This window comes from Hoplias malabaricus, chromosome 8 (genome assembly GCF_029633855.1).
Source record: "Hoplias malabaricus isolate fHopMal1 chromosome 8, fHopMal1.hap1, whole genome shotgun sequence".
Taxonomy (NCBI): Eukaryota; Metazoa; Chordata; class Actinopteri; order Characiformes; family Erythrinidae; genus Hoplias; species Hoplias malabaricus.
Window position 1 is genome coordinate 42883998 of NC_089807.1, and position 13995 is coordinate 42897992.

Here is a 13995-nt window from a genome sequence, read left to right on the forward strand (position 1 = left end):
CAGTGGGCTCACACAGTCGGGAGAAAGGTTCGAATCTGATACTGAAGAAGACTTCAGACGACAGCATCGCTTCATTCCCCCTCTTTTCATCTCTCTCTCTCTTACACATGGCCGCCTGCCCAAACCTCCAAAACACACCATCTTCTCAGGCTGACTTTGGAAGAGGGGATTTTTACTATAAATTATAAATGAATGAATGAACACTGCCAAATGATTCAAAGAATAAACCTCCATGAGTCCCTTCTCTGTTTCTAATCCCATCCCAACATCAGGTTGTTTTACAGTGGTTTTAATAACGATAAAGATAAATGAGCTGAGCTCTGGCATTAAACCCCAGTCACACTTGACTTTGGCTCCTGAGATGGGGGTGGGTGTGAGCGGGGGCTGAAAGTCATTGCTATAAACCGTCCTCCATTTTGGTTCAGCAGATTCACATCTGAAGAACTTTTACTGTTTTCTACTGTTTTTTTACGGTAAGGCACGTGATGAACAAAAATACGCCCTGGGTCCCCCTTTACAGATGTACTTGAATGCATAAGAGCGTGTGCTGAGAGCATCTCCAGTCTGCAGTGAACAGCATGCAAACACTGTAGCATTTTCAATACAGAAACCGTTCAGAAATCAATTCTCCTGCTGTACGTACGATCCATGCCACAACACATTTTTCACTTTTAATTATAACAGTATTCCAAAAGTGCAAACCCTGACCTTGTACATGTAAGGAGACCAACAGCCCGATGTAGCAGGAAGGCTGATGTTTGTTGCATTGTTTTCAAACTAAAATTTGTGTTTAAATTTCGTCAAAGTTCTCCCTGTGTCTGCGTGGGTTTCCTCCGGGTGACTGTCTGTGAGGAGTGTGGTGTGTTCTCTCTGTGTCTGCGTGGGTTTCCTCCGGGTGACTGTCTGTGAGGAGTGTGGTGTGTTCTCTCTGTGTCTGCGTGGGTTTCCTCCGGGTGACTGTCTGTGAGGAGTGTGGTGTGTTCTCTGTGTCTGCGTGGGTTTCCTCCGGGTGACTGTCTGTGAGGAGTGTGGTGTGTTCTCTCTGTGTCTGTGTGGGTTTCCTCCGGGTGACTGTCTGTGAGGAGTGTGGTGTGTTCTCTCTGTGTCCACATGGGTTTCCTCCGGGTGCTCCAGTTTCCTCCCACGATCCAAAAACACACATTGGTAGGTGGATTTTATTATTATTATTATTATTTTTTTTTTGATTGAGACAACTTTAATAATAAAAAAACCCAGATTTTTAATCATGTGGGCCCTATAAAGACTTTTCTACTCCCTCCATCTTTCTCAACCTCTACAGCCTTTTCCAGCCTCTCTTTCTCACACTCTTCACTCAGTCTCCCTCTTTCCCTATCTCTGCAGATGGACCTGAATGCATAAGAGTGTGTGCTGAGAGCATCTGGGGCTATCTCCAGTCTGGAGTGCACAGCCTCAGCCTGAGAGAGAGGAGCTAATATCCAACCATCCACTCGTCTGCAGAGTCACTCCATACCTTGAATTTCAACACCACACTCACTCCAACTTTTCATAAGGAAAGAAAAAAAAAAAGCTCAAGGTCACAACTGCCTGGTAAGTAAGTCCTTCATTAGCTGCACTGCAGGGCTCCCAGGAAACATGAAAAAGTGGATATTAATGAAATTCGGCAGGAACAGAAGCACAAGCCAAAACTTAACTATCACTTCCTTCTCCAGGAGAGAAATGACCATATTTAGAAATGTCTGTTAACAGTTAAACTCAGTTAATTCATTCATTATTGGAAACCCCTATCTTCAGCTCATAATCATGATCGGTCCGGAACACACCCTGGACATGTGCCAGTCCATCACAGGGCATCACACACTCACACTTGTGGACACTCTTGCGCAGCCAACACACCTACGTAAACGTGTTTTTAGACTGTGTTTTTAGACATCCGGAGGAAACCCATGCAAACAAGGGGAGAACACCACACACTCCTCACAGACAGTGACCCTATGAAGTGAGCGAACCTAAAACCTCAGGACCCAGGAGCTTCAACTTTTTTAGAGCTGGCGTCACAAAGCAGCTTTACAGAAACTCAGTTCCTTACCCCAAGAGATAATTCTGTCAGAACATGAGACAGAAACCTTGAGAGGACCCAGACTCAAATGGGAACCCATCCTCCCCTGGGTCGACACCGGGGAATATCGGTAAAAGCATAAGAACAGTATGCATTATCCAAAGAGTTATGGGTTTGTAGTCAGTTAACACTTAAAGTTAAGACTTTGATTGGACAGACATGTACAGAACAGGCAAAGAAAACCAGTGACTGCTGTTAGGAGCTGATTAGCTTGAGAACGGGGAGTATGTTCATTAGTTACAGAGGCTAGTGTTGTCAAAAATGTTCATTTATGTGTATACAGCAATCCCTCGCTTCTTTGCGGTTCATCTTTCGCGGATTCGCTACTTTGCAGATTGTTTCAAGGTTACATCATGGATATTGAGGGAAAATCTAGGAAAAACGTAAGTATTTCTTACGAGTGAAATTTACTTACGCTAAATGACAGCTTAGGAATGACTCTATTAAAGAAACTGGTAGGATATCACATGTAGTTCCAGCTGAAAAACATTATAGAACGACTGTTTAATGCAGAGGGTGGGTTGTTAACAGCAACAGGGAGGGGTTTAAAAGTCCAAATACTCGTTAAATACATAAAAAAAATATATCTTTCCTCTACTTCATGGAAATTCGTTTTTCGCGGGTGGTCTTGGAACGCATCCCCCGCGAAAAACGAGGGGTCACTGTATATCTATGCTGAACTTTATGACATGGTATGTTTCTTGCAGTATAGACACTATTCAAATGTGTTCTCCTGGTGGTGCTATTTTGACCTTGATGGGCTTCCATAAAGAGGTTTCGCCATTCTAAAATAACAGCTGGGAGTTCACAGTCATATGCTGAGATTGAAACTGTGCCTTATTCACTATAATTCATTATAATTCTGTCATTTTGCATTGAAACAATCCCACAATGCACCACAATAAGTAGAGTACAACCTGTGTACCCAAGCAGACAGTGGATACCCACAGTGCAATGTGTTGTTTGGTAAAAACCGAAGAGTAGTGTCTGAAATCGTACACTACTCTCCATAAATCAGTGGCCTATAACAGTGCACTATATAGTGAGTAATGTAGGGGATAGTGAGCCATTTTGAACACACCTTTAGTCATAATTTGTTTAAAAGCAAATTAGTATGGAAAGCAAAATACATGAAGATAATATCGTCGCAGTCCAATTTAAAAAAATGTATCCGCATTTTTAGCGGTTTTCATTTGTTTTACACGTATTAAATGTGGGCATCAATCTCTGGCTGTTCACAGCAGCTAATATCAAAGTGACCAATGAAAAGCTGAAAAACCACCCAGTTTCTTTAACAAGCATCTCCATTGGCTGCTAGACCTGTCCATCAAAGCCACGTATCTGCAGTCTCCCCCGTTCTCCCGGCACTGTGAATGTCCGTGCTAAAATTAACGACAGATCTCACGTTTACTCACGTGAAATATTAGCGTAGTGGCTATAATTAATCACAACAAAGATTTCGATCACGTTTAGTAACGACAGATTCATAGCCGCAGTGTTGTAGAAGAATACGCTGCAGGGCTGTGGTCACACGGAGGCGGATGTGGCTCGTTAAAAAATTCACAAGTTTGTCAGCATTTTCTGTCTACAACACGCAACTCCATTTTACATAGTAAACTTTTGGACACGCTCCCAATAAATATATGTTTAAATTTCTGAGCTGTACAGGGTATAAATCCCGATATCTGTGATTTATTTTACTGTTATCTTCAGAGAAACACAGTCTTTTCCTGTTCCTGGTTAAAGTTAGCTTCTTAAAACATTAAACAGAGTGCTGCATCTTTGATGTGACTTGGTTGTAAAGAAGGTTCGGCCAAAACTGATATCATTTTAATTGTTGATTCATCAAAACACCTACATAAACCGTCATTCTGACAACGTGGGATTAGCGAGAATGCTAATAACACACAAGAAAGCATCATTTGCCAGAAGGCTCATTTACATACAAAAGCCTTCTGTGAAACCAGTGAAAAATATATAATTAAAATAAAATGAGTAACAATAATTAAAAAATAATAGTAATATTAATCACACCTATGATTAACAAAAACAGAGCTGCTCTACATCTCTAAAAGAGTGTATAAGTTGTCCTCTTTTGAAAATGCATATTGCTAATTGCTAACAGTTTAGCATTTTCCTCGTAGCCTATAAGGTACACCAACTTACTTCCTCATGCTGCAAACGTTTAAACTAATTCACTTACAGTAGCTTCAGGCAAAACTGCATATTTTTTCTGTATGAGATCAACTCATGACAGAAATGTCTGGCCTAGAAAAAGAAAAAAAAATCAAGAACCCCCCCCCCGCCACAAATCCCCAAATATGGGTCAGATGATTCAAACACACAGCTTGGCGCACTGAACTGGAATACGCTCGCGGGTTGCTCTGTTATGCAACAAGGTAACGCTATCACCTCTTTATATGTCCGACAAAAACAACTGCAATCATTTAGATTTGAGAGTTCACCCCATCTGAGGATTACCCAGATTATTTATCATCTAAAGCTGCTTAAAACAATCACTTCTCCAGCATTTTAGTGAATGAGAGCCACAGGTCAAATGCGTCTGAGCCGACAGAGGATGATCTGAAGGTAAATTATAACCTAGAGTGCTCTGAAACACAGCTTAAACACACAGGGCTCCCCTTAGTGGCTTTAAGAAGCATGACATGGAGAGAGAGGTCTTTCAGAAGTTACTCCTGGCAAAAGACGCGGGTACAAACGGTTCTAACTACCTCTGACTTAAAAGGGGATTTCGGTGATTTTTAACATGGACCAACGTCATTCAGAGTGGTCTGAGGTGAATCAGTTCACTGTAGAGAAATATACAGACACTTTACTGTGGTGGGGTTAGAGCCAGGGGCGGCAAATAACCAGAATTTATTATTAAATTATAAAAATATAAGATGAATACTTGTTCTCTCTGCTCTATTGTCCTTTTTTGACTTTAATTAGGGCTTATGTTACATGTAGGTTTCATTTATTTATAAAACCAACTATATGACACTGTAAAAGGATGCATCACCTTCTCGTGTTGTTCAATGAGGATTTCCACCACAATGTTCTGAAACTTGAGGTCCATGATGGCGGCGACCGTCTCCTCCTCCGGCCGCATGAGCGTGGGGCCGAAAACCACACCCAGATTGGCCACGGTCATCAGGTTCTGCTTACTGTGAGCTGCCACACTGAGAGAGAGAGAGAGAGAGAGAGAGAGAGAGAGAGAGAGAGAGAGAGAGAGAGAGAGAGGGGGAGGGAGAGAGAGAGAGAGAGAGAGAGAGAGGGAGGGAGAGAGGGAGAGAGGGAGGGAGAGAGGGAGGAAGAGGGAGGGAGAGAGAGAGAGAGAGAGAGAAGGAGGGAGAGAGGGAGGGAGAGAGAGAGAGAGAGGGAGGGAGAGAGAGAGGGAGGGAGAGAGAGAGAGAGGGAGGGAGAGAGGGAGAGATAGAGAGAGAGAGGGAGGGAGAGATAGAGAGGGAGGGAGAGAGAGATAGAGAGATAGAAAGAGAGAGGGAGGGAGAGAGAGAGAGAGGGAGGGAGAGAGGGAGAGATAGAGAGAGAGAGGGAGGGAGAGATAGAGAGGGAGGGAGAGATAGAGAGATAGAAAGAGAGAGGGAGGGAGAGAGAGAGAGGGAGAGAGAGAGAGAGAGAAGGAGGGAGAGAGAGAGAGAGGGAGCGAGAGAGAGGGAGAGAGAGAGAAATGGAAGTTAGTCATAGTTAAATGACTTTTGAAAAAGGACACAATTCATGATTTGTCTGTGAGTGTGTGCGTGTATGGTTTAGGTATTCATCACATTGTGGGGACTCAAATCTGTTTACACACTCACATTCTGCGACTTCTTGTGTTAATGAAGACAAAATCCATGACATAAATAAATTTAAATGTGAAAATGTTTCAAGGTTAAGGTGTTCCAGTAGTAGTTATGATTAAGGTCAGGGAAAGTCTCCACGACATAAATGGAAGTCTACGTAATGTCACTTGATGGTATGAGCACGGTGTGTGTGTCTATGTCCATCCTGTGTGTGTGCAAGAACAGAGCAATGTTTATGTCCTTATATTGTATACCTTCACCTTTGTATTCTCTCCGGGTTTAGTATTATTCTATTTATGACTCTCCATATTGTGCCACTCTGAGTGTTTACTGAGACAGTACCAGACTCTAGGGGCGGGCATAGGATTCCAAACCAAGGAAACTCATTCATTACAGACAAAAGACTCCTACTACCTCCTACAACATCAATCCTACTACGAGGCGTGGCATTACGAACACGAGTATCGATACCAAGGGATTAAGGTTCCGACCTAAACCCTATTTAAAACCTGTGGGAGGAGCTGGAAAAGAGAATCCACAAAAGTGAGGAACTTTACATGAGGGAGATTTACATGGAGGACTGATGTCCGACGGTGCGTTCCTCCACCTCGTTCGATGCAAACAAGAACGGATGCTGTCGTCTTTATAAAGAGTGAGCAGCAAATCAATGATGGAGTTTTCAGGAATCAGAGCCACTTTTAGAAAACTTTTCTTGAGTGTTAGCTAGGACTCAAAACCACAGTGCCCCTGAGCGTGAAGACTGAAGGTGAGCAGAAGTTTACTCTGCAATATGTGAAACTCCACCTCACACAAAGAAACTCAGTAGAACATTAATGGCCAATTCTGCTGAGCCCCAGAGGACAGAGGACAATAATGATCTCTTGAGCTTCTTAGAAAACAAAAACTGCCTGGTCTTTGGAAAAACTGGTGATTTTATTTTTCCTTCCTAGAACTTATAGAGAAAAGAAAAGAAAAAATACATAGCAACAAATGTGAATTGTGAAATCTCCAATAACTTAAAGTAATTGTCAGGATCGCGGGGGGGCGGACTGATGGAGGCGGACACACTCGCTAAAAACACAGCGAATTTTATTTTAACAAAACAGACTTCAGAAGAAAGGAAACACGATGACTGGAAAACAAATCACGACAGAGGAAATGAAACGAGGAACAGCAGAGACAAACTAGACTTGACAGAGGTAACAACAGAGAAACAGTACAAATGACCGACAAACGGGAGAGACACAAGGGAACTTAAATACCTTACACAGACAAGATACACCTGGAACAGATAATGAGAGGGCAAGGTAACAAATGAGACACAGACGAGGAGGCGGAACAAAGGCGGGACTAGGGCGGAGACATGGACAACAACAAACAGAGCCATGTGCTGAGAGAGCACATGGCAGGGAAAACAGACATGACAGGACGAGGGCGTGACAGTAATTTTGGGTCATTTAGGGTAATTAATTATATACCGAGCTTGTTGCAGGTCCAGTTTATAATCTGAATTCAATTTAATGTACTTTAAAAAAAAAAGAATAAATATAATCTGTGTCTTTATTCAGTTTGACTTTATTCAGAAGGGGATTCCCATGTCTTAAAGCGCTCCTGGTCATAAAGTGTTTTTAGCAAGAGTAAATCACACTAATGCTTAGTACGCATTGTTTAAATACTACGTTAAGAACAATGAGATATTATTGAATTTCCTTTTTCTATATTCTAAGTAAAAATACCGAGAGAATAAGTCAATTTCGCCACATGCGCTATCAAAACGTTGCTCCATTTCCACTTTGTTAGATGAGCGTCCCTGAGGTAAAACAATCACAGCCACCATTTCAATAAAACAATTAAAAAAAAGACATCACAGTAAACAAGGAACGTTCCTGGACGTTCAAAACAGGTCTAAAAGTAGTGTGTCCGTCAAGGACATATTTTAAACGTCAATGGACGTCCAAAATCCATCTTAATAAGTTAGTTAAGTGGTGACCAATCGATAACGTCAGTGGACGTCCAAAACACGTTTTATACGAGTAATTTATTTCGGGACTAATTAATAACGTCAACGGACGTCCAAAATACGTCTAATAGTCGTCTTTTCAATGTCTGCGTTTGGACGTCTTTTCAACTTTCATTTTCAACCTTAAGAGAACGTTGATTAGACGACAGTCATTACGTTATTTCAACGTTGAATCAACGGCTAAAATGTTTACTGGGACATATCTTCCCAAAAGATTCAGAAAGATATTTCTTGTTTAAAAGTCTACTATAATTCTAGGCAGTATATGTGAGGCTTACGGCTGATAGTCCTCCTCTTTCCCTTGTTTGAATCTGGCTACAAGTGCTGCACTGTGGATATTAAGACTATATCTAAATGAGGGATTAAAAATATATTTATTTAAAATTATTTAAATTCACAGTGGCATTCGGCGTGATGCACACGTCAAGTGCAGAGCTGTGAAACACTTAACCTCTGTCGGATGGTGAAGTTTGAAATATAATTAGGAACAAATAAATAAATAAATAAAAATGAAAATAATAAAAAATCCACTGACAAATCCAATTTCAGATCGCAGGGTGGAAGTTCTGGCTTTCTTTCAGGCTGTATCCAGTGTGTGTGTGAGAGAGAGAGTATGCGAGCGCTGCGAGCCAGCTCTGGGGAATGTGTGAGCGAATAGGGTGGATTCGGGAGGAATTTCATGGCGGATAACCCAAATTTCATTTCTAATGGTGCGTCCACTGGCACGGATTCCGGCTCTGTATTGCGACCGAGACGAGGCTCTGCCCGGTGCTTGATCGCTGGGAGGGAAGGAGATTATGTACTTATCTTCAATTTGCTCCTATTTAGATTATATAAAAAAACCAGGGGTTTGCAGAGAAAATCCTCGTAATGTTAGCTAACAATATTTAGAAAAATCTTATGCTATATAATCGCTCGGAAAGTGTGCGTTACATAACACTGATCTGTTTTGGGAAAGGAAGGAAGGAGGGGGGGGGGTTAATCCTTAGAATTAAAAAGTAGGGGTTAAACTACACTTTTTCTGAGAGCTGAGTAGAGGAGTGTGTGTGAATGTGGAGAAGTGGGCTGCAGCTGTGCTCTTCCGTGTGCTGCCCGTCTATGTGTGCCGTTGCCTTGACGACAGAGGTAAGGCTACAGAAAGCCAAAGGTCCTTATGCTGGTATAGTGTGTGTGTGTGTGTGTGTGTGTGTGTGTATGCTAAGAGATATACATGTGTAGCAGTACAGGGGAAAAATAAAGAAAGCAAGTGATGGATATAGGATAAGAAAGAGAGGGCTTCAGGGTGAGATATAATATGAGTCGAGAAAGATACTGCACTGGAGAAGAGTGGGCAGAAAACGGAGAGACAGCACTTTCCCTGAGTGTGTGAAGAGGAAAAAGCACATGAAAGACAGGAGTAAAAAAGAAGACAGAAAAAAAAAAAAAAAACTAGCAGAAGAATAAGGGCTGTATGAGTGAGGTCAGAAGGAGAGGAATGACAGAATAAGGACAGACGGTATTCTTTTATTATGTCGCTGCTGCTTTTGTTAGTTTGCTGCTCATTGATTTATGTGCAGTAACGAATATTATGAATTCAAAACTCAAACATTTCTGCCCTTTGTCATTTTATAGCAATTGTTGCGATGTATTAAGAAAGGAGAGGGGGAGAGGAAAAAAAAAAAAAAAAAAAATTAAAAACTAGGGCTGGGCGATACCGCCAAAACTAATATCACAATATATTTCTTAATTTTGGTCAACGATATTATTCCGTTATCGATATGAACGTTATAAAATTCACTGAAAAACATTTTATATTGTGATATATATTGATACTGAATTTTTGTCTAGCCCTGAAAAAAATAAAATACAATAAAATAATAATAATATTAATAATTCACTACATTCGAGTGACAAATACATTAATTTATTTTAAATTATTTCTCTGCCATTTTCAAACTTCTCAATTTTTAGGTTATTTTATGTTAACTACTACACAACAGCGCTACAATTACACACAAAGAACATTTTTATTTGTATCCCTCTTGAAAGGTGTATTTGAACAAGAGGGCTACAGTCATGGATTCCCTCATAGCAGCATTCAGCTAATGTCTTCACACACACACACAGGTTGAATAAGTAATAAGTGAATGGAGAAAGAGAAGGAGACACAGGACAGGGACAGCGCGAGCAGAGACTGGGCTTATGGTGTGGTGGAGAGGCAGAGGAAGAGAAGCTGGGGAAAGTGAGGGAGCAGTAGAAATATGCAGTCACTCACTTGGCCAGGTGCTTGGTAACTAGACACAACACCTCTCTGTTTCTCTCGGGAAGTTTGTGCACCAAACAGTGAATGGCTTCCACACGGGCCTCTGGACTGCCACTTTCTATTCAGACACAGACACACACACACACACACACTTCAGTTTACATTATTCAGTCCCCCTGAGGGGATATCATACACAACCATGTACATACACTCAGCATCCTGACTTACATAAAATGCCACACTAGACAGGTATGAGACACACACACACACACACACACACACACACACACACACACACACACACACACACACACACACACTTTCTTTTTGCTTTTATTTCAATTTGATTTATATTTATCTGTGTTTTCTTGCACAATTAAAAAAAACAGCCTGATTTTAAACATGGCCGCCCGGTCTGAAACAACACTATGGAGAATAAACTTGACTTATTTTTTTGTAAAACCACATGTAAAGATAATAACAATTTAAATGGAGTTTGCCAACTTTTCGTGGGAACAACACGAGTGTAAGAAGCGGTGAGGACTGTTCTGAGGTGAGTTCATGGTGAAAAAAACCTGCCTATCTCTCAGCTGCTTTTGTTTACCTGCTGCTCTCACACACACACACACACACACACACACACACACACACACAGCACACAGCACAGGCCTGGCCTCGAGCTGCTGTGATTAATACCACACAGGAGTGCAGGTGCTTCTCTCTCTCACACACACACAAACACTAGTATTACTATCACCATGGGGTTTAAAATAAATCTATTGTATATTTCTGCAATGTCTACAACAAAACCTCCCTATTACCATGGTAACTAACTTAAAATAACAATTATTATCATCTCAAATATGACACTGGAACGAGGCGAATAAGTAAAATGTCACAGAGCTAATATATGTTTATGTTTATAAGAGCAAAACATCACCAGAAAGAAGCAAGGAACATTTATGAAAGTGAATATTTATTATCCTTAAATATACAATTACACGAGGGAAGTTGCTTTGTTAAGAACCAGTTTACGCTCCATAGAGTGGATGCCCCATATGTAGGTGGCCATGATTAAAATAAGATTAGCACAGAATTTCTGATACCTACTGACAACTAGGTGGCACTAGAATCACTGGGGGAAATTACTGATTGCTCATTTATGTACTCAGGAAAAAAAAAATCACTTACTCGCAGGAACTATGAACTCTTTGTAGAGGCCATACGTCATTAATGGCTCAGGCAGACTCCTAGAGAGAGAGAGAGAGAGAGAGAGGCAGAGAGAGAGAGAGAGAGAGAGAGAGAGAGAGACAGAGAGAGAGAGACAGAGAGAGAGAGAGAGAGAGAGAGAGACAGAGAGAGAGAGAGACAGAGAGAGAGAGAGAGAGAGAGAGAGAGAGACAGAGAGAGAGAGACAGAGAGAGAGAGAGACAGAGAGACAGAGAGAGACAGAGAGAGACAGACAGAGAGAGAGAGAGACAGAGAGAGAGAGAGAGACCTCTGTGATTAATGTGGCTGGGCTGTGAGAACCAAGTTCATCTGAAGGTAGTTGGCTCAGCATTTGGCTGCCGTCCAGCTCTGTGACCCACAGCTACATGAACGAATCCAGAGGAGAGAGCAACAACACACAACAACACACACACCAGAGAGTTAGCATCACAGTACACACTTCGGGAACCTCGCTCACCAACAGGACAATGAGGGGATGGGGTGTGACGGGTCCCCTGCTTTTCTGTCTCAATATTATTCTCACAATTTGAGTGTCTTGAAGTAATAAATGCATTTGTATGTATCTCAGGGTGCACACATCCAGACGCACCTGGAGGAGACCCACATAGACACAGGGAGAACAAACCACACCCCTCGCCCGAGGCGGGGTTAAACCCACAACGCCAGGACCCTGGGTCACAGCGCAACCACCTGCAGGCGTCACCATGGTAACCTTGATATAACAGAGTCAGGAGTTGCCTAAAATGGCTGACCGCAGCATCAAGCTTCACGGTGAAGCCTTGTTCACTTCCTCACTTCAGACTTACAATAAGATCTGAGGATGTTTTTACAGAAAGGAATTTGATGGCGACGAAGACGCTGAAAAAGGACAACATGGGGTTAATCGACTTAAACCAAACAGCCAATAACATACAAGATAAAAGCACCCAAATCAAAATGATGCTTTAATCTGAATACGTCCGGCTCTTAGAGTCAGTACACGGGCAGAGCTCCGTATCCCAGGACTTCCTGACCTCTGTATCAAAGCTTTTCCTGCGTGACCGTCTAGTTGCAAAGCCAATGACAACATGGCTCTGTTGCTTCCCGAAGCCCCTCTGCTCAGTCAGACCGGTGTGTGTGTGTGTGTGTGTGTGTGTGTGTGTGTATGGCTGTGCTCAGTCTCTCACGACGCTGAGTCAACACAACCAAAAACACATCAAAACAAAGGGCCGCGCTGCGACTCCCACATCCTCGCGTCTGTCCAGGAGCAGAAATATACTCCAGTTTATTTCCCAGCTTTCTTCTGCACTGTGAGAAAAAAGGGGCTGCGGACAAATGACAGTCGTGCCTCTCAAACAGAGCCTGACCGGTCTTTACCTAGACTTAATTAACACAATTAAACCACACCTCGGTCAGAATCAACTCTCAAACGGTCAAGACCCCAGTACAAACCGAGACAACGGGTCATGAAACAGGACGAGTCTCGAAACATGAAGCGCCACTGAAGCACTGAATATTTCTAAATGTAAATGAACGCCATTGTACTTGAGGAGTGTAGACGCCTAAGTGTGTGTGAAGTGAAAGCACTAGTAGTATAACAGTCTCACTTAGTTATGCGGTAGAGCATGTGAAGTCCCGAGTTGATGAACGAGAGGCTGGTGTTGAATAGAAAATTAATCTGACCAAGGTTAATGAGCTGTTTTTATCTCAGAGCAAAAGCAAATTGTAAATTAGCCCAAAAAAAACTAAAAGTCCCTAGTCAGTTTAAACCGCGAGCGTGATTTATGGGTGCATTTACACAAAGGACAAACAATGCCACTCCAGACAGAAGCGACTTGTAACAAAACTTAAGAAAAACCCCATATTTTCCATTTGAAACCAATGGTTTATAAATAAGAACCAATCAATCCTTCTTTTAAAACCCTCTGGTGAAAACCTACACGACGACACAAACTGCCAAGTGAGACGAGGAGCACAAGAGCACCCCCTTGTGGAGCAGTCCCTGAGGTGAGTGTTTTTTGTGAGAAACAGTGCCCCCTTGTGGTGCAGCTCCAAACCTTGAGTGAGTGAGTGCTCCATGAAACTGCTCTGCATTTAAACAGACAACACCAGCCTAAAAATAACCTCACCTCAGGTAGAGTTTCAAAGCGCTAGTGATAGTCTTCACATCCCACTCCTCGCACGCCGCCAGGTCCACGTCACTGTCCTTTTCATCTGCAGGAAAAACAAAGAAAGATGAAACGGCAGTGGGACTTACACTTAACGATTAATAGCTCTGAAGACTACAGAAAATAGAAGCTACTCTATCAGGGATTAAGCAACTCTCTGAGTTTTTAAGACAGGCCAGAAGTGTCAGAGCCTTCTCAGACATTTCAAAAGTATAAAAATATCTGACAAAAACGCAGATAAATGGGAACAACCAAAAGAACAATAGAAAGAGCTACAGAAAATATAAAAACGCAGCAGTGAAAGTGAAAACATTTATAAATGCAACAACCGCTGCAGCGCTATCGTGAGGGTGAGAAGGCAGAGCATAGAGCTGTGTTTCTCAGCTCAGCAGCTCGTGTGAAACAGAGGAGCAAAGGGGACAGAGGACGTTTAAAAGGTAAGAGATGCAACGCGT

The 13995-nt window shown here is 42.1% G+C and overlaps 1 protein-coding gene across 1 annotated transcript in view; it reads right to left on the reverse strand.

Moving 5' to 3' along the window:
• The window catches only part of arhgap10 (Rho GTPase activating protein 10), an 84328-nt gene that overhangs the window by 20578 nt on the left and 49755 nt on the right, over positions 1-13995 (reverse strand). Inside the window, exons 15-18 of the mRNA XM_066679527.1 lie at positions 13502-13586; positions 11355-11413; positions 10176-10281; positions 5121-5280 (exon numbers count right to left, since the gene is read on the reverse strand). Of these exons, the coding sequence (XP_066535624.1) occupies positions 5121-5280; positions 10176-10281; positions 11355-11413; positions 13502-13586 (410 nt within the window). The remainder of the gene's footprint in view (positions 1-5120; positions 5281-10175; positions 10282-11354; positions 11414-13501; positions 13587-13995) is intronic.